This window comes from Adiantum capillus-veneris, chromosome 18 (assembly GCF_014529385.1).
Source record: "Adiantum capillus-veneris isolate H3 chromosome 18, ASM1452938v2, whole genome shotgun sequence".
Classification (NCBI taxonomy): Eukaryota; Viridiplantae; Streptophyta; class Polypodiopsida; order Polypodiales; family Pteridaceae; genus Adiantum; species Adiantum capillus-veneris.
Window position 1 is genome coordinate 1,766,088 of NC_140948.1, and position 25,240 is coordinate 1,791,327.

The window sequence follows — 25,240 nt, forward strand, 5'->3', positions numbered from 1 at the left end:
TGAATGCCACTATCCACCTTCTACGGGTCACCGCGGCATTGCTACCACCTTGAAAGGGGTAGAGAGATACTTCTTTTGGCCGAGACTCAAGAAGGATGCGGACGAGTTTGTGCGCAGTTGCTTGGTATGCCAGAAGGCCAAGTTTGACACGCATAAAGCACAAGGATTGTTACAGCCTTTGCCCATACCCACCCGCCCCTGGGAAAGTATTGCAATGGATTTTTTTTTCATTTTTGATCTCCCGAGAACACGGAGTGGTCACAATGGTATCTGGACTGTTATTGACAAATTTAGCAAGCAAGCTCATTTCATTCTAGTGAAGAAAACAGTCAAGCCGGATCACTTAGCGAGACTGTTTGTGGCCCAGATCTTTAGATTACATGGCATGTCCGAGACGATTGTATCCGACAGGGACCCCAGATTTACGAGTTTGTTTTGGAAGGCAAGTTGGGAGAACATTGACACGCGGTTGCAGTTCTCGTCATCTTTCCACCCGCAAACTGACGGACAATCTAAGATTGCCAATTCAGTGGTTTTAGATTTATTGAAGTCTTATATCTCAGATCAGAAGACTCAATGGGAAAAGCATCTACCTTTGGTGGAATTTGCCTACAATAACATTACAATCTTCGACGGGGAAGGCGCCATTTGAGATGATTTAAGGTGCGTTGAAGGTTCCACCCTTCCTAAGCACGAAAGATAAGATTTTTGAAGCTGATGAGTACACGCGTGACTTGGACACGGCTTTTGCCAAGGTCCGCAAGGCTTTGCAAAAATCTCAGGAAAGACAGAAAAAGGCAGCGGATCGCCATCGTCGCGATTTGAAATTGAAGGAGAATGATTGGGTGCTCTTACGTTTTGAGAAGGCATGCCTGAGAAAGAAGAAGGGAAAGGAGAGGCTTTTTTCCAAAGCTTAGTATGAGATACTACGGACCTTTCCAGATCTCTGAAAAGATCAATGATGTCTCCTTCACACTGAAACTCCCTGACACTTGGAGGATTCACAATGCATTTCATGTGAGTCTCTTGAAACCTTTTAAAGGTGATGTGCCCGAAGATGGGGAGCCTGATGAGCAACCCGAAGTGGAAGAAAACGAGGAGATCCTTGTTCCTGAACAGATTTTGGCACATAAGGACAAAAAGAATAAGAATAAACATGTATTATTTGCAAACAGTGATTGCATCTCAGATTTCATAGCAAAATAAAAGAAAGTGGAGCATGGGGCACAACTCAATTGTGGTACAGGAGGCTGCTCTGGTACAAGATACAATCTCTCAAGATATTGGTGTCAAACTCACCTATCCTCACTACGTGTTAGGTATTCCTCTTTGAAAGATTAGGCTACGAAGCATGTGGTTCCCATATCATCTGTCACAAATTGCTGACGTGTCAAGCCACTAAAACCTAGAGCCGACTTGTAGATCTCGACCGAGGGGCCTAAACCCTAAAACCAAAAAAGTAGCAGAAGACGTTTTCACCAACTTACAGGCTCTTGCCAAGTGCGCCTAAATTTGAAGAAGTTTCCACCAAATTATGGAACCCAGTCCGATGGGGCCCAAGTGGCTAGGATTAAAATAAAGCAAGACCCACACAGACACACACACACACTCAAACCAAATTGCGTGGAGAACTGATGACGTGGCATGAGTATACGGCAATCCCAAATTTTGCGTTGACTTGCTAACGTGGCAAAATAAACAGGTCCCGTAAAACGCGCTGACAGTGCTGACATGGCAGTTTGCAATGGCTGCTTTTGGGAGGCCAGATGCTTTTAGAACATGAATGCTTTTTATGTAAATTGCTTTTAGAGGCCAGAGGCCTTTAAATATGACCCATGGGCTCTCACTCTGACAGTCTACCCGCGGGAGATGCACAGCAGAGCCATGGGAGTTGTACCTTGTTGAAGCAACATAAAGAAATATCGAAAGGGGTGCAAGGGTTTGGGGCCAGTGCTGTCTTGGAATGGAACTCCGCCACTCCCCGTCTTGTGTGTCGTGCATCTCTTTCACGTCAGTTGTTATTTTAAGTGCTTAACGTTGTTCGATCTATTCTTTTCCGTTGGCAAGTGTGACGTGGTGCCCGTTCCCATTATATGATATATCATTTGCCTCTCTATTACTAGGCATATTGCTCACATAGCAATCCTACAACTCCTCAAAGGCTCCATCAAATCTGCTAAGAGCCCCTCCTCGGGCTCTTTGTGGCAACAGTTATAGAGCTCATCATCACGCTAGCAATTCTGAGGTTTAGTCCAAGATTGCAACCGCACTTATCAAATAGTATTGTCATCAACTAAATGCCTGCCAAAACAAACAGTCACAAGGTCAGGCACCTTTGTGTGCCTTCAGAGATCAGCTTGACATCAGACCTCACAAAATCCACCCTAACAACAATCCAAATGCAACATTCAGAACTTAGACCTTTCAAACTAAACTTAAAATGTAGGTCACTTTTTACTGGACGTAAAAGAAGAGGGACTCAATTTCAAAATGGACATGAGGACTTAAAATACAGCAGGACATTGACAATCGAACACATGAGCAAAGAAGCTCACTATCAGCAAAAACTAAAATTTGGATCTCACCTTCTCCACAGCACCGGATACATCAGTCCGCACGTCAAGAGTCACCTAAATAACAAAGGAATCTTAAGACCAGTAAAAATTTACTTCAAAACAAAAAAAGATAAATATTCTCCGAGGAACTTTCAAGCCTGGTTATGAACCTTATCCGTCTCAATCTGCATAAGAACATCACCCGCATTCACGTGATCTCCAGGCTCTGCAAAATTAGAGGCACCATAAGTGACAAAAATATACACAAGGGAATAATTGAATTAGGGCTTTTTATTAAGAAAACAAGCAAACTTTATAAGTGACAGATGATACACAGATACAAATTTCAATGAAAGCTTAAACACACGCCTGTCTTAATGACAAAAATTCACCACAATTTGAGTAACAACTAAACATGGACTGATCACCTGATTCCAAGGCTTAATCAAGGCTAATAAGAGTACACCAAAAAAAACATGTATGATTCCTAAAATGAGTGAAAAGATGGTGCTGTATATATGTATGAAAAAATGAGGTAGATGAGCAGAAAAAAATACGATAAACGTATTTTCAGGTGGGTGAGTACATATACGGCATCTGAACTTGTGCACATGGACAAGAGGTGGAGTAATTTGTAAACGCAAGGGAGGTAGCGTAGGGATGTTGCTAGCGCATGAGTTAATTGTAATAACACAAGGGGAAAACCTTAACCTTAGCGCAAACCTAGGAATGATTCATTCCTGCTAGGAACTTCTTTAGACTTTACAGGGCAAGCCATACCATTGTCACAACAAGCCAGGTAGAGTTTAAAGGATGGAGAATGCATCATCTCTCCTAGACGTATACAAAGTGGATGATGTGAGGTGAATTGTATGCTGAACTTCTTAGCACTTAGAAAGCCCACTCCTCGTCCTTACTTGCTTTTGACAACGTAAGCTCCTTTGGTATTACAAGATGTACACTTTCTTGTTAAGTCTTATATATATACCTAGATGAATACAGGATAAGCCCAGATTCACCCTTAAAAGGAAAGTGCAAGGTATAGACCCATGGTAGTCACCCACAAGACAATATAACCATCAACTCCATCATGCATAGTATTGACTAAATACCACAACATCCCCACTAGCGTCGTCAGTGCCCAATAGTGGGTGTAGAACTAGGTACTAACATATGCTCCCAAACACAACACACACCACACACACACACACACATGAGCATACATCAACACAAAGTTCAGCACACTGAGTTTCTGTCATGACTCCGGAGATCAAGGGCAGACTCAGCCATAATGAAGCCTTACACTTTCTTGTTAAGTCTTGTTTATTCCAGAAATGGAGCCTCAGCTTCGGTCAATGTCAGAGAGGGGTAGCCTCATGAGAGTTGCGATCAAGCTAGGAAGAGGAAAATACTCTTAATTAGAGCAGCTACTGTAATATTTTCTCCTATATTATTATTATATGAAGATGTGCTGACATAGAGATATCTCATGGTTTTTTCAAGCCAAATAATTCAATAACAAAGTGATTCTGGATACCTTACTAGTCATACCAAAAATTCTCTCTAGGGATTCCCATGCTTCCTGAGTTGTAACTTATAAGAAAATTGCCAATATGAGGCATAAACACATCTTGAAGACCCTCCCCTATAATCTTGAAAGCCTTGAGGTAACTTTCTTCACAGCTTGCCAATCTCTTGTACTCAACCAAGTGCCATCCTTAGCAACTATCACATCCCATATGTCACAAAAGTTATGACGTCGCACATAACCCACCAGCCCAGACCGTGAAAGAGAGAGAGAGATCGCAGACGAATCGTTGCGAAACGAATAACGAGAACTGGGGAAAAAAGGAGGCGTAGCGGATTTACACTCAACGGAAGGACGAACATGGCCAAAGGCATCGACAAATGCATTTTTTCATTAGCTAAACTTTTGCCCTATCTAGACTTGTTTTTTATTTGTATATAACTGATAGAGGCCTTAAGCACACATTTGACCATTTTTTTAATATCATGTCTCTATTTTACCTTTCCTTGTATGATTTATTAAACTCGGTGCTTTTTGATCCTTAGTTGTTCTGAAAAATGGAAAAAAAGATATAAAACAAAGTTTTATTTAAGTAGTTTTTGCCTCCTTTTGCTTTTCGTGGCCAGCAGTATGGGTTTACCTGGCGTGGCACCCATTGTTACAGGTTTGGACACTCCAAGCAAGAAATCAATAGCAACACACAAATGGAAATTGCAAACAACTGAATTAAACTTGCACAAAGAGAGAGAGAGAGAGTCAACACAGAACGGTGGAGTTTCATTCCCAAATGCACTCGCCCCAAGGACTGGCGCCCCTTCCGGTATTTCTTTATTGATTGTGCATCACAAAGGTACAACTCCCGAGGGTCCAACTCTCCGCAACTCCGCATCCAAAAGCCCTCAGAGAGTGGCACCAAGAGTTCTTATAAACTATCACAAGGGATGCCCAAAAGTGATGCCCCAAAAGCATCAAATTCAAAAGCTACTAGCCCCAAAAGCTTTCATACCCAAAAACTAGCGCTAACAATAAGTTCCATGATTTGCGCGGGTGTCTGTATTGGACTACCACATCAGTAGTTGTTTCCGCAATTTGCGGAGATATCCGTACAGTGTACGGATTTCCGTACGTGTACACTGTACATGTCAGCAGTTGTCCATGTTTCTTTTGGCTGGCCATCATTAGTTTTTAGGTTTTAGGCGGTTCTTCCAAGTTAGGTAGGGGTTCGGTTTAGAAACCCTAACCCCCATCGTATCCTTAGGCTGCAAACTTGTGACACACCCCCCTCTTGAAAAAATTGTACTTGCCCTCAATTACGCTTGCAAAACAGACATGGGACAAAAAATAGATTAGTAGACACTGACTCTATGAACCGATGCACAAGATTGCACTCGTCCAATTGCATAAAGGCATCAGTCACTGATCAAGATTTTCGTGGAGGGTCCTTGAACAGAGGAGAGAGATGAGCAGACCCTCACCACTTATTTAAAGGTTACAAGGGATGCCCAAAAGCAGAGCCCCAAAAGCTTGAAAGCAAAAGCAGATTCTCTCTCTCTCTCAATGAGAGCCAATAAAAAGCAAGTTCTCTTTTTTCCAAATCATAGCAAAAAGCTGAGATTTGTGTCGCTCAAAATTTAACAAAAATTAAAAAAATTAAATAACCTCCGTGATTTCCGGAAATTAGGGTTTTTGGCAAAAATTAGGGTTTGCAGGAATTTTCAGGTTTCTGGCAGAAATTAAGGTTTCTGCTGTCCGTAGCCACGTCATCACTTTGTGACATACCCCCCTCTTGAAAGCATTGTAATCGACCGCGATTACGCATGCAAAACTGACAAAAGCCATAAAACGTCTTAGTAGACATTGATTGTTAGTACCTACGTACTAGGAAAACACATCTAGCACATGTACAAAATCGACAATCACATCTCACGACATCACAGGACATCACCAAACATCACAGGACATCACATGACATTCAACATTCATTCGGATCTTAGACCATGATTTATCGGCAATGTAGCTAGCAATCACATCTAGGTCCAATCGGGACCTCATCGATGTCCGATTGACTAACCCCTATTGCAACCATGTCTGTTCGAGATCAAGTAGACCAAAATGCTGCAATCATTTCGTCTATCAGTTCCTGCACTCAAAAGAAGTGAAGAAACAAATCAGTATCATTATCACGAATTCCATTTCATAAAGTCATCCAGCAGAATACTGTCAGCTATCAGTATCCCTGAAGCTCAAAGAGACATCAGTGACTTTAGTATCAAAATCGAGGCATCTGTTGACAAAGGAGCGGAGTGACTCCGCTCTTGTGCATCCCATTGCACCAGATCTCCGGCCCAGCTAAATTCTGGGTTCCGTTTGGAGTAGACATCGAGGTAAAGTTTCACAATCTGAGGAGTATCTGCTAGGTCCTCCTCCTCCATCCACTTCGCATCAAATGCAGGAAAGTTCTTGAAGTTAACCAAGAACCGCCTTCGGACTTTAACTTTCTTCGTATCCTTATGTGCCAAAATCTGTTCAGGAACAAGAATCTCCTTGTTTTCTTCCACTTCGGGTTGCTCATCAAGCACATCACCCTTAACAAGTTTCAAGAGACTCACATGCAATGCATGGTGAATCCTCCAAGTATCCGGCAGTTTCAATCGAAAGGAGACATCATTTATCTTGTCAGTGATCTGGAAAGGTCCATAGTATCGCATACTAAGCTTTGAAAAAAAAGCCTCTCCTTTCCTTTTTTTCTTTCATAGGCGTGCCTTCTCAAAACGTAAGAGCACCCAATCATCCTCCTTCAATTTCAAATCGCGACGATCGCAATCCGCTGCCTTTTTCTGTCGTTCTTCAGACTCCTGCAAAGTTTCGCGAACCTTGGCAAAAGCCATATCCAAATCTCGCGAATATTCATCCGCTTCAAATATCTAATCTTTCGTGCTCAGGAAGGATGGAACCTTCGCAGCACTTTCAACAATCTCACATGGCGTCTTCCCCGTCGAAGAGTGTATCGTGTTATTGTAGGCAAATTCCACCAAAGGTAAGTTCTTTTCCCATTGAATCTTCTGATCCGAGATACAAGACTTCAATAAATCGAAAATCACTGAATTGGCAATCTCAGATTGCCTGTCAGTCTGCAAGTGGAACGATGACGAGAACTGCAACCGTGTGCCAATGTTCTCCCAAATTGCCTTCCAAAACAAACTCATAAATCTGGGGTCTCTGTCGGAGACAATCGTCTCAGACATGCCATGTAATCGGAAAATCATCGTGATCATTCTGTGTTCTCGGGAGATAAAAAATGAAATCCATTTCAATATTTTCCCAAGGGCGGGTGGGTATGGGTAAAGGCTTTAACAATCCCTGTGTCTTATGCCTGACAAAATTGACCTTCTGGCATACTAAGCAACTGCGCACAAACTCTTCCACATCCTTTTTGAGTCTCGGCCCAAAGAAGTATCTCTCTATCCCCTTCATGGTGGTAGCAATGCCGCGGTGACTCGTAAACGGTGGATAGTGGCATTCAATCATAACCTTTTCCCTCAACGGTTGTGTAACGCACAACATAGTCTTTTTCATCAAGTAGCCTTCCCGAAGGGAGTATCCAGCTACTGTCTCCCCATCCCGTATCCATGTGAAAATATCTGCAAAATCAGTATCTGTGGCATACTGATCGACCATATCCTCGAAGCTCCTATGATGTATCGCGGAAATAGCCTGAATCAACGGCTTCCGAGACAAAGCATCTGCCACCACATTCTCCTGTCCCTCCTCCAGGACAATCTGGAAGTGAAACTGTGACAAGATGTTCGCCCACCGCATCTGCTTTTCCGAAAGTTGCTTCTGTGACAAGAAGTAGCCCAAACTCTGATGGTCTGTAAAGACCGTAAAATCCGCTCCGAGTAGGTAATGTCGCCACTGAGTAAAAGCATGGATCACTGTCAAAAGCTCTTTCTTATATATTTGTGCTGTCATCTCCGGCCTAGAGAACAATCGGCTCTCGTAAGCAATGACATGGTCTTCTTGCATCAAGAACGCACCCAGACTACGACCACAAGCATCACAATTTACTTCAAATGACTTTTGCAAGTCCGGCAAAGTCAAAACTGGTCTCGTAGTCAATTTCTTGTTCAGTGTCTGAAAGGCAGTCACCTCTGTGGATCCCCACGAGAAAGGGACTCCTTTCTGTATCAAGATATGCAAAGGGGAAGCAACCTCTACAAACTTTTGTATGAACCGCCTGTAGTACGAACACAGTCCCAAGAAGCTTTCAACTTCATGGACATTCTTCAAATCAGGCCAATCATGTATAGTCTCTATCTTGGCCGAATCCACTTGCACTCCTGCTGCTGAGACAAAGTGTCCCATAAAGTGTATCTCTAAAGCAGATGATCTCTGTGTTCTGTCTCATTCTTGGAGAAAACAATGATATCATCAAAGAAAGTGACAACAAATAGCCTGTGCTCTTGAAAAAATCCTGTCCATCATCCAATTAAATGTCGCAGGAGCATTGGTTAAACCAAAAGGCATCACCAAAACTCAAATAACCCAAAAGTCGTCCGAAAAGCTATCTTGTAGACGTCTTCCGCCGCGATTCGGATCTGGTGATATCCACTCTTTAGGTCAATCCTGGTATAGCATGAGGATCCCTGTAACCTGTCGAGTATATCATCGATACTAGGAATCGGAAATCTGTTCTTGATGGTGATTTTGTTGAGAGCTCTATAATCGATGCACATTCTCCGAGATCCGTCTTTCTTCAAATCCAACAACAGTGGAGAGTAGTACGGTGAAGTACTAGGCTGGACAAGACCCTTTTCCAAGAGGTCTTTCAATTGGTTCATAATCTTTTCAATCTGTACTCGGCTCACACGATAAGGTGGCCGGTTCGGTGACGTGCTTCCAGGTATCAGGTCAATGGTCTGATCTTCAGGCCCTGTATTAAGCAATCGGCATTAGTGTGGAGAAAAATCTTGGCATTCTTTTGTTCAAGTCAAAACATATTCAACCTTTTTCCATCGTTCAGTTCTCTCCCAAAAGAAAGAAACTGAAGTTCATCAAGTACAATCTCTGAGCCCTTCATTCATCAAAGTCGCTTTCTCGGCCCGGTAGTCAACCACGGCGTAGATCTGGTGGTACCAAGGGATTCAGAGTAGAACGTCACTCTGATGTCCTGAACACCCCTGTCATTGCAAACGAAGTTTGCCAATGCTCGGTGTAATGGCAACATCCCATCCGGGTGCCAGTCGAACTACCTCCGCTTGTGGCGTCAGTTTGTCGGGCGTAATTCCAATTCGAGCCACCAATTCCAAGTGAAAAGAAGTTTGCCTTGGCTCCTTAAAAAGAGCTTCCTAATCCTTCACTTTGCCCCAAAAGCGGCAAAGTTTGTACTGTCAGTCTCTGGGCGAGATTTAGACTTCTTTGCCTTTCTCTTGCCCTTTCCGAAGCGTTGCTTCTTTCTTCGCTTTTTACCTTTTCTGTCTTCTTCGCTCGAATCCGAGGAGCTAGAAGAACTGTCAGAAGAAGAAGAAAAAGAAAAACTCGGTACTCCTTCAAATCGAACACGCTTCTTCTGTTTCTTTGCCTTGTCAAATGTTGACTGACGACCCAAATAACCTAGAAAGTCAGTGATTTTCTTTTGCTTTTTGCCATGCTTTTTGGCTTTCTTCTGTGCGCCAAAAAGCTAAGCAGTCCGTGCATTAACCACCTCTTCTAATTCCTTCTCTGAATATTGTTTGGGATCAGAAGGTTTCTTGAAAGCAGATTTCGGGGGTGGTGTAGTGGTTTTCTGCCACTGCTCATGCACTTCCTGAAAAGAGGTCTCGCTCATATATTTTTGCAAATTTTGGGTCCTTCGCAAAATTGAGCATCATCTTTGTTGCATCGCCGATCAATTGACGACGCTCCATCTCTTGTCTCTCCGCCTGAGTAGGCCAAGGCGGGCCATACTCTCTGCCTAAATCTTCGTTGTGATCTTAGCCCGCATCTCTAGATGCAGAGGGAGTCGACTGATCCTTGCGTGAAGACATAGGAGCCGCTGAAAAAAAAATTGGGGATCGGATTTCCCGTAGAAGAGAAATCGGCCGCGCTCTGATACCACTGTAAGAGACTTGGACACTCCAAGTCAAGAATCAATCGCGACAGCACCAAATAACCACTTCAAACAATTCACAGATCACAATAGATTTGCACTGGCCCGGCGGAGTTCCGTGCCTGGAGATATTGGCCCCAAAGACTGGCGCCCCTTTCGGTATTTCTTTTTGTATTAATCAATCTTCAAAGTACAAGAGAGCCGTTAGGGTTTCACTCTCAGACTCTGCGTCTAGATGCTCTGAGAAGTGAGACCCTCACCACTTATTTAAAGGTTACAAGGGATGCCCAAAAGTAGAGCCCCAAAAGCTTGAAAGCAAAAGCAGATTCTCTCTCTCTCAATGAAAAAGCAAGTTCTCTTTTTCCAAAATCATAGCAAAAAGCTGAGATTTGCGTCACTCAAAATTTCACCCAAAAAAAAAAAAAACTCCGCGATTTCTGGAAATTAGGGTTTTTGGCAAAAATTAGGGTTTGCAGGAATTTTAAGGTTTCTGGCAGAAATTAGGGTTTTTGCTGTCCGTAGCCACGTCATCACTTTGTGACACTTACTCTAGAAGAAGAAGAAGGCAGTTTTAACGTCGTAGGAAACTATCCCAACAGACCTTAAAGATCTAGCTGACGAGGAGTTGAACTCAAGACCTGTTAGAGGCACTTTCATGTCAAGGCCAAAAGGTCTAAAATAGCCTTAAAAATACAATTCTATGGGCTTACTATGAAAGCGGGCAAAGATGTAGCATCCTTAGTCAATAGGATGAAATCCATTTGTACTCAACTTACTTACATCAAATTCCCTGTCGATGAAGACAAGCTTTCCATTTTACTCAAAGTTGTGCCCGAAGACACTTACGACAAAATCATCACCGGTGATCGTCCTCCATGGAGAAGGATCCGCCACCAAGCTTAGTAGACTCTTGTCTTGGGCTCTGATGATGCAAAAACTCTTGTCTTGGGCTTTGATGAGCATATGCACATGTGGATACTTGACTCAAGTGCTTCTTTTCATGTAGCTCCACACAGAGAATGGTTCTTGTAACGGACTTGGACACTCCAAGTCAAGAATCTACCACGACAGCACCAAAAACCACTTCAAAAACAGTTCAGAGTTCACAATTTAATTCGACACATGCCCGGCGGAGTTCCGTGCCTAGAGATATTGGCCCCAAAGACTGGCGTCCCTTTCGGTATTTCTTTTTGTATTAATCTGAGTTCAAAATACAAGAGTGCGGACAGGCGCTCACACTCAGACTCTACATCCAGATGCTCTGAGTTGTGAGAGGCTTGCTCACATATTTAAAGTTACAAGGGATGCTAAAAGCAGAGCCCCAAAAGCTGAAAATCAAAAGCTTTCCAATAAAGCAAAGGCTCTTTCTCTCTCTTGCTTATAAAAATAAAGCAAGTGCCAAAAAGCTGTCCATGTTTAGCTTTTAAAAATAAAGCAGAAAAAGCTCTCTCTCTCTCTCTCTTTCTCCCAACTTGCGTAGAAAAGCAAGTCCGGCAGCTTTTTCGCATTTTACGCTGCAGCTAGCCAGTCAGCAAATCAGGGTTAGGGTTTCAGCAAAATTAGTGTTTCTGATTTTAGGGTTAGGTTTCAGCAGAATTAGGGTTTCGGGCAGCCGCGTCATCACTCTGTGACATACCCCCCTCTTGAAAGCATTGTAATCGCCCTCGATTACGCCTGCAAAACAGACAGAGGCCATAAACTGTCTTAGCAGACACTCAGTGTTAGTACCTACGTACTAGGAACACACATCTAGCACATGTACCAATCGACAGTCACATCACACGACCTCATAGGACATCACATGACATTCAACATTCATTCGGATCTTAGACCATGATTTATCGGCAATGTAGCTAGCAATCGCATCTAGATCCAATCGGGACCTCATCGATGCCCGATTGACTAACCCCTATTGCAACCATGTCTATTCGAGATCAATTAGACCAAAATGCTGCAATCATTTCGTCTATCAGTTCCTGCACTTAAAAACAAGTCAAGAACAAATCAGTTTCAGATTCAGAAATTCCATTTCATAAAGTAATACAGCAGAATATTGTCAGCTCTCAGTATCCCTGAAGCTCAAAGAGACATCAGTTGACAAAGGAGCGGAGTAACTCCCCTCTTGTGCATCCCATTGCACCAGATCTTCGGCCAAGCTGAATTCTGGGTTCCATTTGGAATAGACTATGCTCAACCAAAAGCTTCAAGGTAAAGTTAGTCTCGGTCAAAAGAAGTATCTCTCTACCCCTTTCATGGTGGTAGCAATACCGCGATGACCCGTAAAAGGTGGACAGTGGCATTCGGTCATAACCTTTTCCCTCAACGGCTGTGTAACGCACAACATGGTTTTTCTCATCAAGTAGCCATCCCGAATGGAATATCCCACTATTGTCTCCCATCCCGTATGCGTGTGAAAACGTCTGCAAAATCTGTATCTGTGGCATATTGGTCGACCATATCCTCGAAGCTCCTATGATGTATCGCAGAAATGGCCAGAACTAACGGCTTCCGAGACAAAGCATCTGCCAGCACATTCTTTTGTCCCTGAACAAGAACAATCTGGAAGTGAAACTGTGACAAGATGTTCGCCCACCGCATCTGCTTTTCCGATAGCAACTTCTGTGACAAGAAGTAGCGTAAACTCTGATGGTCTGTAAAGACAGTAAAATCCGCTCCGAGTAGGTAGTGCCGCCACTGAGTAAGAGCATGGATAACCGTCAAAAGCTCTTTCTCATAAATCTGTGTTGTCACTTCCGGCCTTGAGAACAATCGGCTCTCGTAAGAAATGACATGGCCTTCTTGAATTAAGACCGCACCAAGACTACGACCACAAGCATCACAGTATACTTCAAATGACTTTTGCAGTCAGGCAAAGTCAAAACTGGTCTTGTAGTCAATTTCTATTTCAAAGTCTTAAAGGGAGTCACCTCTGTGGGTCCCCCACGAGAAAGGGACTCCTATCTGTGTCAAGATATCCAAAGGGGAAGCAACCTCTGCAAACTTTCGAATGAACCGCCTGTAGTACGAACACAATCCCAAGAAGCTTCTAACTTCATGGACATTCTTCAAATCGGGCCAATCACGGATAGTCTCTATCTTGGCCGGATCCATTTGCACTCCTGCTCTACTGACACAATGTGTCCCAGAAAGTGTATCTCTGGTAGGAAAAAGCATTAATCACTAACTTGTGATCTCGTAATGCCTGAAAGACCTGAAGCAGGCGATCTCTATGTTCTGCCTCATTCTTGGAGAAAACAATGATGTCTTTCTTCAAAACCAACAACACTGGAGAGCAATACGGTGAAGTACTAGGCTGGACAAAATCCTTTTCCAAGAGGTCTTTCACTTGGTTCATAATCTCTTCATTCTATGCTCGGCTCACACGATAAGGTGGCCGGTTCGGTGGTGTGCTTCCAGGTATCAGAGAATCCTTGTAATCTGTCGAGTATATCATGGATCCTAGGAATCGGAAATCTGTTCTTGATGGTGATTTTGTTGAGAGCTCTATAATCGATGCACATTCTCCAAGATCCGTCTTTCTTCAAAACCAACACTGGAGAGCAATATTATGAAGTAGTAGGCTGGACAAAACCCTTTTCCAAGAGGTCTTTCACTTGGTTCATAATCTCTTCATTCTGTGCTCGGCTCACACGATAAGGTGGCCGGTTCGGTGATGTGCTTCCAGGTATCAGATCAATGGTATGATCTTCAGGACGAGCAGGTGATAACTCGCCTGGTAGGCCCTCTGAGAAGCAATCGGCGTGAGTGGAGAAAATCTTGGTGTTCTTTATCAAGTTGAGACATATTTGTCCTATCCTCATTACTTAACTCTTTCATAAAGATCGAGTAAACAAACAGACTGGATTTCATTAATTTAGAAATGGCCGAAGCCGACACAATAGGGACAGACTCGTCCTTCAGTTTAATGTCAAGTACAATGGTTCTGCCCTTCTCTGTAGTCAATGTCGCTTTCCTCGCCCGATAGTCGACCACGGCGTTGTTCTTGTGGTACCCGGAAATTCCCAAGAGAACATCACAACCTTCCAAAGGCATTATGTAAAAGTCTTCATGCCCCAAATACCCCTGACAATGCAACCGAAGTTTGCCAATGACAGGTGTAATGGCTACGTCCCTGCCGGGTGCCGCTAGAACAGCCTCCGTAAGTGGTCCCATCCGATCGGGAGTGATCTCGAGCCGCGCCGCCAATTCCAGTGAAATGAAGTTGGCCTTGGCTCCTCCATCAAAGAAGATCAGGGCTTCTTGGTCTTTCACTTTGCCCTAAGCTCGGCAAAGTTCTGTACTTTCGTCCATCGTGTTGGGATCGGTACCCACACAATCTGGAACCAGTCCTGTTTTCATCTTGCCTTTTCTTCCACGTTCCTCAGCTGCTCTCGAACTCTCAGGCCTTTCGTCGTCCTTGTCATTCTGTTCTTTCTGTGTATTTTTAGGGCACTTCGCAGAGATATGTCCATGTTCCCCGCATCCAAAGCACTTTCCCTCCCTGATGAAGCAAGCTCTCTCCCAAGGAGTAAGCTTGGGTCGTGCATCTTTCTATTCTGCGTTGCTCTTTCTCTTTCTACTTTCATTCGTCGAAGTTTGTTCGGCTCTTTGTGTCATGATCTCATCGGTGGGGTAGGTCAGACTGCCAGAGTGAATGGTAAAACCCCGTTTCCCATGACTCATCAACTCCTGAATAGAAGCTGACTTCTGTTCCAAGCAGTGATCTCGGATCTCTGTAGGTAGACCTAAGGTAAACCGCTCAATCTGTTCTCTGAAGGAGATCTTCTAGAATGAAGAGGCAGGTAGAAAAGAGTTCCAGAATCTCTCGCAATAAGCGTCCGCTATATCTTTCTTGGTCATCCGAAGATGGTTCCAAGCAGCTTGTATATCGCGTTCATACTCTCGAGTCATCCAAGAAGAAATAAAAAACTTCTTAAATTTCAGCCATTAACTGGTGCAGTCTTGTTTAAAAGAAGCGTGGACCACCAAGTTCGATCATTCCCCTTAAAGTAAGAGGCAGCTTTCTGCATCTTAGAGTGCTCTGAGTAGCGTCCGCCCACGAAAGCGATGTCAAACTGCTCTACAAACGACAAAGCCTTCGAATCATCTCTATATCCCGAAAACGTGTCAAATTTAATTGACTGTCCACCTTCCTTAAACTCTCAGACTTTCTTGCTTTTGTCTGCCAGAAAGTCATACTGGTTGGCTTTGTAACAATTCTTCTTCTTTGCATAAAAGTAGTTCTCGTCAGAGTCTGATTGTCTGTAGACAAGTCCTCTCTAGAACTGTCACTCACTGGGCGAGATTTACCTCTTTGTCTTTTTCTTGCCCTTCCCGAAGCGTTGCTTCGTGCTTCGCTTTTTACCTTTTCAGTCTTCTTCGCTCGAGTCAGATGAACTAGAAGAACTGTCAGAAGAAGAAGAAGAAGAAGAAGAAGAAGAACTGGGTACTCCTTCAAATCGAACACGCTTCTTCTGTTTCTTTGCCTTTTCAAATGTCGACTGACGACCCAAATAACCCGGGAAGTCAGTGCCTTTCTTCTGCTTTTTGCCGTGCTTTTGAGCTTTGTTCTGCGGATCAAAAAGCTGAGCAATTCGTGCATCATCCACCTCTTCTAATTCCTTCTCTGTATACTTCTTGGGAGTAGGAGGTTTCTTGAGAGCGGGTTTTGGGGTGGTGGTGTGGTTTTCTACCACTCCATATGCACCTCCTCCAAAGAGATCTTGCTCATATATTTTGCCAGTTTCGGATCCTTGGCAAAATTAAGCATCATCTTTGTTGCATCGCCGATCAATTGTCGGCGCTCCATCTCTTGACGCTCCGCTTGAGTAGGCCAAGGCGGGCCATACTCATCACGTGAATCTTCGTTGTGATCCCTTCCCGCATCTCCGGATGCAGAGGGAGTCGACTGATCCTTGCCTGAAGCCATAGGTGCCACGGAAAAAAAAATTGGGATCAGATTTCCCGTAGAAGAGAAATCAGCCATGCTCTGATACCACTGTAACGGACTTGGACACTCCCAAGTCAAGAATCTACCACGACAGCACCAAAACCACTTCAAAAACAGTTCACAATTCACAATTTAATTCGACACTGGCCCGGCGGAGTTCCGTGCCTAGAGATATTGGCCCCAAAGACTGGCGCCCCTTTCGGTATTTCTTTTTGTATTAATCTGAGTTCAAAGTACAAGAGTGCAGGCAGGCGCTCACACTCAGACTCTGCGTCCAGATGCTCTGAGTTGTGAGAGGCTTGCTCACATATTTAAAGTTACAAGGGATGCTAAAAGCAGAGCCCCAAAAGCTGAAAATCAAAAGCTTTCCAATAAAGCAAAGGCTCTTTCTCTCTCTTGCTTATAAAAATAAAGCAAGTGCCAAAAAGCTGTCCATGTTTTTCTTTTAAAAATAAAGCAAAAAAAGCTCTCTCTCTCTCTCTCTCTCTCTCTCTCTCTCTCTCTCTCTCTCTCTCTCTCTCTCTCTCTCTCTCTCTCTCTTGCGTAGAAAAGCAAGTCTAGCAGCTACCGCAAATCACGGAGGTCCGTACAGCCTGCCATGTGGCAGCTTTCCGCATTTTACGCTGCAGCCAGCCAGTCAGCAAATCAGGGTTAGGGTTAGGGTTTCAACAAAATTAGGGTTTCGGACAACCACGTCATCACTTTGTGACAGTTCTCTGATTACATGGGCGGCAATCATGGTAAAGTGCTTTTGGGTGATGACTTTGCATGCGATATAGCAAGCATTGGTAGTGTGCATTTGTCTTTTGCAGATGGTATGACTTTTGTGTTGCAAAATGTGCGACATGTGCCACAGTTAAAAAAGAGTCTCATTAGCACTGGTGCATTGGATGATGCTGGCTATCACACCACCTTTGGTGATAGCAAATGGAAAATATGCAAGGGTGCCAGGATTGTTGCTAAAGGTTCCAAGAGTGACACTTTGTATCCTTTGTATGTTTCTAGTGCTTGTGACCATGTTGTCGCCATAACCGAGTAGCCGAGTGTTTCTTTGTGGCATGGCCGGTTGGGACGCATGAGTAAAAAGGGAATGGAAACTCTTTCTCGTTGTGGTTATTTGCCGTGTTTGAAGTTTGCTGATTTTTCACATTGTGAACATTGTATTTTTGGCAGGCACGCTCAAACACCACATAAAAGGGTTCTTTCTTCCAAGTCTTTACAGTTAGACTTAGTACATTCCGATGTATGTGAGATGCCACAGTTATCATTAGGGATAAAGAAATATTTTGTTTCTTTCATTGATGATGCGACCCGCAAGGTGTGGATGTATCCAATTCGCTTAGAGAGTGATGTATTAAGAAGTTTCTTGCATATGTTGAGAACCAAACTGGCAAGAAACTCGGGTCTTTGTGCTCGGATAATGGGGGAGAAAATGTGTCAAAAGCCTTCAAAGACTTTTGTGACGTTAAGGGCATTAAAAGAGAGCTCACAGCTCCTTTTAACCCTTCCCAAAATGGAGTTGCAGAAAGACTGAATAGGACTACTCAAGGGAAAGTCCGTTGTATGTTGTCACAAGCTGCGTTACCCCATAGTTTTTGGGCAGAGGCTGTTAATACAACTGTTCACTTGATTAACAGGTCACTGAGTAAGATTTTGGGTGGGAGAGTGCCTGAGGAGGTGTGGTCCGGCAAGCCACCCTCATATGCACATTTGAGAGTGTTTGGTTGCAAGGCTTATGTTCACATCCACAATGAACTACGCACCAAGCTTGACCCCAAGTCTTGTAAATGTATTTTCCTAAGATACGGTGAGGATGGTGAAATGGGGTATAGGTTATGGGATCCTGCAATGAGAAAGGTCATACGCAGCAATGATGTCATCTTCATTGAGAAATGCATGCATAACCAGCCCATTAGGACCGAGGAAGTTAGAGGAGGGTTGTTTTTCGGGAAGATGTACCTTATGGACAGCCAAGAATACCCAATGTACAGCAGCGTTTTGAAGCTGAAAATGGTGCTGAAAATCAGCAAGAAGGTGCTGAAAATCAGCCCAATGAAGTTTCCACTGATGCACTACAAGTTGAGGAGCAGGAGGATGCAAAAAATCAGCCGTTCAATGCAATGCAACCGGCTGAACAGCCCGCTGATTTTGAGGATATGCAGGCTGAAAATCCACCTGCCATGGATCATTGGGTGTGTAGATCTACTCGGGAGACTAGGCCTCCTGATAGATATGTTCCTTCCATGGACTATGTAATGCTTACTGGTTGTGGGGAGCCGTCTTGTTATAAAGAGGCTATTGGTAGAACGGATAGTAAGAAATGGTACAAAGCAATGCTCTCTGAGATGGATTCCTTAGAGAAAAACCATACATGGGACTTGGTAGATTTGCCAAAAGGGGCAAAAGCATTGCCAAGTAATGGGTCTACAAAAAGAAAGTCACTGCAAATGCTTCTTCAAAATACAAGGCACGTTTGGTTGCAAAAGGGTATAAGCAGAAGCATGGTGTTGATTTTGATGAGATTTTCTCTCCTGTAGTAAAGCTTACTACGTTGCGGATCGTTTTAGCCTTGGTTGCTGCTCTAGATATGGAATTAAGGCAAATGGATGTAAAAACAGCTTTTTTACATGGTATTTTGCGTGAGATCATATATATGATGCAACCTGAAGGTTTTGTGGTCAAGGGCAAGGAGAAGAAAGTATGTAGACTCAATAAAATCTTGTATGGATTGAAACAATCTCCGCGTGCATGGTATCACAAGTTTGATACTTTTATGAGATCTCAAGGGTACAAAAGAAGTAATGCACATCACTGTTTATATACAAAAAAGGCAAGTGATGGAAGCCTCCTATTGCTTACCTTGTATGTAGATGACATGCTTCTTGCGAGTAAAAACGTCAAAGAGCTTGATGCATTACAAAACAGCTTATGTGAGCATTTTGACATGAAGGATCCTGGTGATGCAAGTCATATTTTGGGCATGCGTATTTTCCAAGATAAGGAGAAGGGTCTTCTTTATTTATCTCAGAAAGATTACATTACCAAAGTATTGCAGCGTTTCAATATGGAGGGGGGAAAGGCACTTAGTACACCACTACTTAGTGCAGATGATTGCCCAAAATCGGATGACATGCGGGCTGAAATGGCCAAGATTCCTTATGCATCAGCAGTAGGCAACTTAATGTATGCTATGGTCGCCACACGTCCAGACATTGCATTTGCGGTGGGAGTGGTGAGTAGATACATGAGCAACCCTGGCAAAAAGAATTGGGAAGCAATCAAAGGCATCTTGAGATATTCGAAGGGCAGAAAGGACTTGTGCATTTGCTTTGGGAAGTCGCGTTTGAGTGTGGATGGCTTTACAGATGCAGACTTTGTTGGACCTCCAGATTGCAGAAAGTCTACTTCAAGATATGTGTTTACTTTCACACGTGGTGCAGTGTCTTGGATATCTCGATTGCAAAAGTGTTTTGCTTTATCCACCACTGAGGCTGAGTATGTAGCTGCTACTGAGGCCTGTAAGGAAGCTTTATGGCTTATGCGTTTGGTGGATGATCTTGGCATTAACGCAAAGGTTCTCGTGTTGCATTGTGATAGTCAGAGTGCTCAGAACGGTTTGCATATTGCCGTCAGTTGATGGGCATGGTGTGAGTAAGTCACAAAATCACCTCTTGTACCATAGTTAGCTGATTTTTTATCTCCCAAAGGCACATTGCCTTTAGGTGGGAGTTTGTGAGAAATAAAGGCTAAGTGCCTTATGGCCGGCCGGACGGGTGTGAACACCCTCTGCTCACTTATTCTTTCAATGAATAAGAAAGAATAAGCCCAATACACAATCGTGGGCTGAACTAACGACCTCTCTCTCTCTCTCTCTCTCTCTCTCTCTCTCTCTCTCTCTCTCTCTCTCTCTCTCTCTCGTTCCTGCGCTCCTTCCTCCTCTCTCTCTCTTACTTCCATCGCCCCCTCTTGCAACACCTTGAGCACCTGCTCCTTCCCCAACAGTGGATATACTGATGTACTCTAGTCTTTTGACCCTAGATGTGATAAACGAGCACCTTGTGAACCATAGTGATGAATCATGTTGATCCACTATGATGTATCAGTGTCTCACAATATCCTGGATGTATCGCTTATGCTAGAACATTACCATGACTAGGTTTACAGGGGAGTTTGTAGCGATAACCCTAGCCATGGGTATCACCTCTACTCTCTCCATGACATGGCCCATGAGCATGACACATGGTACATGATCCATAGGGCATGGGGCTCATTGAATGAGCCTCACATTCACCCTCCTCCTTTTCTCCATTCATGCACCTCTAGCATTAAAGAAGGCTCACTTGGGCTACATACATCATGCATTGCATCACCCTCTTACCACTTGCTACGGCTATATAAGCCTCTTTTTGTATTCAAGTTATTCATCGGTCCAATTTCACTTTGCATGTTTGTTTGTGTATTGGTCTTTATTATTAACTAAACGAGTGATCATCATTAGCTTAATGCCTAATAAACGGCACTAACGTTGATCCACCTTAGTGCACTAGGTTCTATCACTCCCCTCTACGTGCAAGCGACCTCTTTTCTATAGGCTCTCTCAATGATTCCACAAACTCAACTCACTCCCTTAAACACTCTCTCTTTCTCCTACAAGCTTGAAGAACCTCTTGGTGACGAGAGGAATCTTGCGTGCACTCTTCCTCGCATAGAGCACACTCACACAAGCCCTCTCTCCTGACTCTCTATTATTCTTCTTAGCATAAAAGCTGTTGTCGTCAGAGTCCGAACTATCCGAAGACGAGTCCTCTGTAGAACTGTCAATCACTGGGCGAGATTTAGGCTTCTTTGCCTTTTTCTTGCCCTTCCGAGCTTTGCTTTTTGCTTCGCTTTTTGCTTTTTCTGTCTTCTTCGCTCGAGTCCGAGGAGCTAGATGAACTCGAAGAACAAGAAGAAGAAGAAAAACTGGGTACTCCTTCAAATCGAACACGCTTCTTCTACTTTCTTGCCGATGCAAATATAGACTGACGACCCAAATAACCCGGGAAGTCAGTTCTTTTCTTCTGCTTTTTGTTATGCTTTTCTGCTTTGTTTTGCACATCAAAAAGCTGAGCAATTCGTGCATCAACAACCTCTTCTAATTCTTGCTCTGTATACATCCTTGGAGTAGGAGGTTTCTTCAGTGCCAGTTTGAGGGGTGGTTCTGTGGTCTGCCGCCACTGTGAATGCACCTCGTCGAAGGAGGTCTAGCTCATAAATTTCGCAAATTTCGGGTCCTTCGCAAAATTTAGAATCATCTTTGTTGCATCGCCGATCAATCGTCGACGCTCCATCTCTTCGAGCTCCGCCTGAGTAGGCCGAGGCGGGCCGTACTCCTCGCGTGAATCCTCGTTGTGATGTCTTCACGCATCTCCGGATACAGAGGAAGTCGACAGATCTCTGTCTGAAGCCATAAGTGCCGCGTAAAAAGGATCGGATTTCCCGTAGAAGAGAAATTGGCCGTGCTCTGATAACACTGTAACAGACTTGGAAACTCCAAGTCGAGATTCTACCACGACATCACAAGACTTCACTTCAAATAGTTCACAGTTTACAATTGATTCGACACTGGCCCGGAGTTCCGTGCCTAGAGATATTGGCCCCAAAGACCAGCACCCCTTTTGGTATCTCTTTTTGTATTTATCTGCAACTCAAAGTACAAACGAGTGGTCGGGACTCACTCTCAGACTTTACGTCCAGATGCTCTAAGAAGTGAGCCCAAACCACTATTTTATAGATTTACAAGGGATGCTAAAAGCAGAGCCCAAAAGCTTCAAAATCAAAAGCATGTTCTCTCTCTCTCAAGCTCTCTTGAGCCAAAATAAAGCAAAAGCTTTTAAAAAATTAAAAGCTCTCTCTCTCTCTCTCTCTCTCTCTCTCTCTCTCTCTCTCTCTCTCTCTCTCTCTCTGGCTGTTGCGTAAACCAAAAAGCACAAATCTGCCGCAAAAGCTGCCCGCCAGCTCTACGAACTTCCGTGATATGTGCCACAAAAAGCGGGCTTGTCCATACGATGTAGCCACGTCATCATTCCAACGGGTATACCAGCTGGGGGTGGGTTTGTGTGTCCACTGGGCAGCCACCATTTTGTGACACTTTAATCTTTAAGAGGGTAAATTACAAAGAAGAGTCCTAGGAATTCTTTACATGTATCCAGCTAGATACCACCTGTTCTGGCAAAATTTCGATAGCATAACAACCCCAAAACTTGCCTAAAACCAATTCCCCTGCTGCAGCTCACTTCCACTGACATAAACCCTCTGTTTTCTGCCCAAAAACAGAAAATTCAGCACGCTGTATTTACTGGTTTTTGCCCTGTTTTCAGCCCTAAACAGTCCATGAACTGTCCTCTAACAATGGGGCACTGTTCCCCATGGTTCTGGCATGCGTATGGCTGAAAAACGGTCCAAATTCAGCGCATAGCCAGCACTGAAAACTGTCACGTGCACGTCTAACCCTATGTGCATGTGGACAAGCTACTTCACGACAAGGGTTCGGTTAACTTAGGAAGTGTTCTAGCACCTTTGTGAGTCTGTTCGCAGGCCGTGCATGTCCATGCACTTAAGAGTAGTTGCATTTCCTCTAGTTGGACACAGCATGATCATCAGCATTACACTCAGTAGCCATCAAAAGCATTTTACAGGGCACAGAACCCATTTTCCCTATTTTAGCCATTTTTCACTTATTATTAATAAGTGACTTTGTTGGGAAACTGGGTACGGCAATTTGGCTAAGGAAATATATAAGAAAGCTAGCGCTAGCACTTTCTGGCAGAAGAGGCAGCAGAGACCCTATGTCTGGCAATGCACCTTCTTAGCAAGACCACTTGCGGGACAACCTAGCGTTTTCAGCCATCAAGAACAGCCTAGCATTTTCAGCAATTGCACATTCCCCAACGTTTTGCAGATTGCAAATCAGCTTTGCGTTAGCAGATTCCCTAGCGTTTTTGCAGCAGATACCTCATGAGCCCTAGCGTTTTTGGATCAGCAGATCAGCCCTAGCGTTTGCAGTTTCTTGGCGACAAAACCACCATTTGCATCAGCGTTTTCAGTTTTCAGCAGTTAGCCTCCGAACCGCAGCCCCCAAATCTCGCAGATCTCACCTTCCCACAGTAGATCCTCGGAGTAGAACCCTAGTCTGTATGTGCAATTTCCAAGATAGTTGTATATTCTTCGGTTATTGATCCTACCATTCTCGTATCTAGCTTGCCTTGTCCCACCAACATAAGTTACTAGGAAAATGAACCCTTGTCTATTCTTGAAGAAAATTAAGATATATATATACTAAAATAATGGATGCATATGTGCTTATTTATGTGTGTGAGTATGTGTGCCGTGCAGCACGTGTGCCTGCATGCGTTCGTGCGTGCATGCATGTGTGTGTGTGTGTGTGTGTGTGCGCGCACGCGCGTGCGCTCACCACTCTATGCAAGCTTGCTTTGTTAGCAAGCTCACTAGCATTAACAATGCACATGATTGCAAATTAGGATGGCAACAAAAATAGCAGTAGAGAGCTTAATACTTGTGCACCAGCAAACTGAGAGAGGGATCCACGTGCAACCGTAAACCCCAAGCTGGAAGAGGTAGTGCAAGTAACATCAATGCTGCCATCCACCTGAAGAACAAACCAGAAACCCAACCAATAAATGTAAACCTTGCTCACATGTAAACTAGTGCAAATCCACAGTATAAGACATATGAAATCGAAACACCATACCCACAATCTTGCTATTTATGCACGAGAAATTGGTACATAGAAAGTAGCAACACGCAAACACTGCTAAAATCCCTTTGCGTCTCCTGCATGTATCCAAACCTCCACAAAATACATATACTTCATTGATCCCAGGAACGTGACCAAATCCACCTTTAGAACAAAGTGAAACCAGTCATCCAGCATAAGCCATATAGGTATAGGTTTCAGCTTTGACCTCTTCTTTAGTAAAGGAAAAAGAAATTGTGTACATGGCCACAATAATTTAGAAATCATTTTTTCAAGGCATTCCTTGCGCTCAAAAGGTGGTGAACTGTGCACTGTTTTTAAAAGCCTGTAATCCTTTACCAACGCCCACTACGTGTATTCAAAAAACCAACACATTGTGGATCAAGATTCAGTGTAAGGCTCTTGAGAAATCGTCCCACAACTACACATGCCTTCATTGAGCTCAAGATAAGGACGGTGTTATACAAACTCCCACTCCAATCTTGGCCCAAGCCAATGCAAACAGCAAGTTGAAAGAGCAGCAGTTACAAGAATGCTGCACCCACTGAGATCAATGAGACCACATCGAATTCATAGTATCTTACAGTGTTTTGATCTCTTTCTCTAGATTCTTGTTTGGGTTTTTTAGGGATATCTTTTGGCTACACCAACAATGATCAAAGCAAGGCCATTGCAATATGAGACACTATGTATAGTAGCTATGTATGTATCAAAGGCAAATGAGTCCAGTAAAAGACAAATGGGTGGACACTAGTCATCCTCAAGGCGATGAACCCATCACTTCATCGTGGTACATTCAGGCAGAATGCATCCTTATTTCATCCGATCAAAACTCAAGGCCAAAAGCCTGTGACAGAGAAAAAAAGACAGTCAACTAGGCAGAGAAAAAGAGTACCTTGGGTAATTGGGGGCCTTGAATTCTAGAATCATTTTGCAGAGGCAGGATTATAGCCTCAGTAAATGTTGGGTGCCCGGGACATGCATTGTGGCGTGAAGTGGGGAACGATGGTGAGCATTTTACTGCACGTTGCATGTAGCAGTAGGCCTTAGATCGTCCAGCCATTGCCATCTCTCTCTCTGCCTCTCTGTCTCTCTCGTCCTGACTCCTCAGTTCAAACTCGTCCGGACGCTAGCTTTCAGTGGAGGTGGCTCGTTGTTCTATTTTCAAAAAAAATCTGGGAAAGGGAGAATCTGTTGAAGATGCGGGTTTCGAAGAAAAGGCAAAGAGAGGTCGGTGTGTAGGCTGCCAACAACTCGCAGTGCAGGCCATGGGGGACGCGTGAAAGGCGGTCCAAATGGCGAGGGGCGGCTGGTGGAGTCTATAGTGATTGTGTGGTTTCCTGGTCGCCCACGTGGGCTCTCT

At 43.8% G+C, this 25,240-nt stretch overlaps 1 protein-coding gene across 3 annotated transcripts in view; it reads right to left on the reverse strand.

Annotated features, from left to right (window-relative positions):
- Positions 1–24,978, reverse strand: part of LOC147435143 (dihydrolipoyllysine-residue succinyltransferase component of 2-oxoglutarate dehydrogenase complex 2, mitochondrial-like) — a 33,222-nt gene extending 8,244 nt beyond the window's left edge. The window contains exons 1-4 of one of the 3 annotated variants that reach the window (XM_086488251.1): positions 24,773–24,978; positions 23,685–23,769; positions 2,726–2,781; positions 2,586–2,630 (exon numbers count right to left, since the gene is read on the reverse strand). In XM_086488251.1, coding sequence (XP_086344377.1) covers positions 2,586–2,630; positions 2,726–2,781; positions 23,685–23,769; positions 24,773–24,946 — 360 coding nt within the window. In that variant the 5' untranslated portion in view covers positions 24,947–24,978. Of the gene's footprint in view, positions 1–2,585; positions 2,631–2,725; positions 2,782–23,676; positions 23,770–23,871; positions 23,932–24,772 lie in introns of those variants that run through there. The other 2 variants (XM_086488252.1, XM_086488253.1) reach the window with 2 other exon arrangements.
- Between the last annotated feature and the right edge of the window lie 262 nt (positions 24,979–25,240).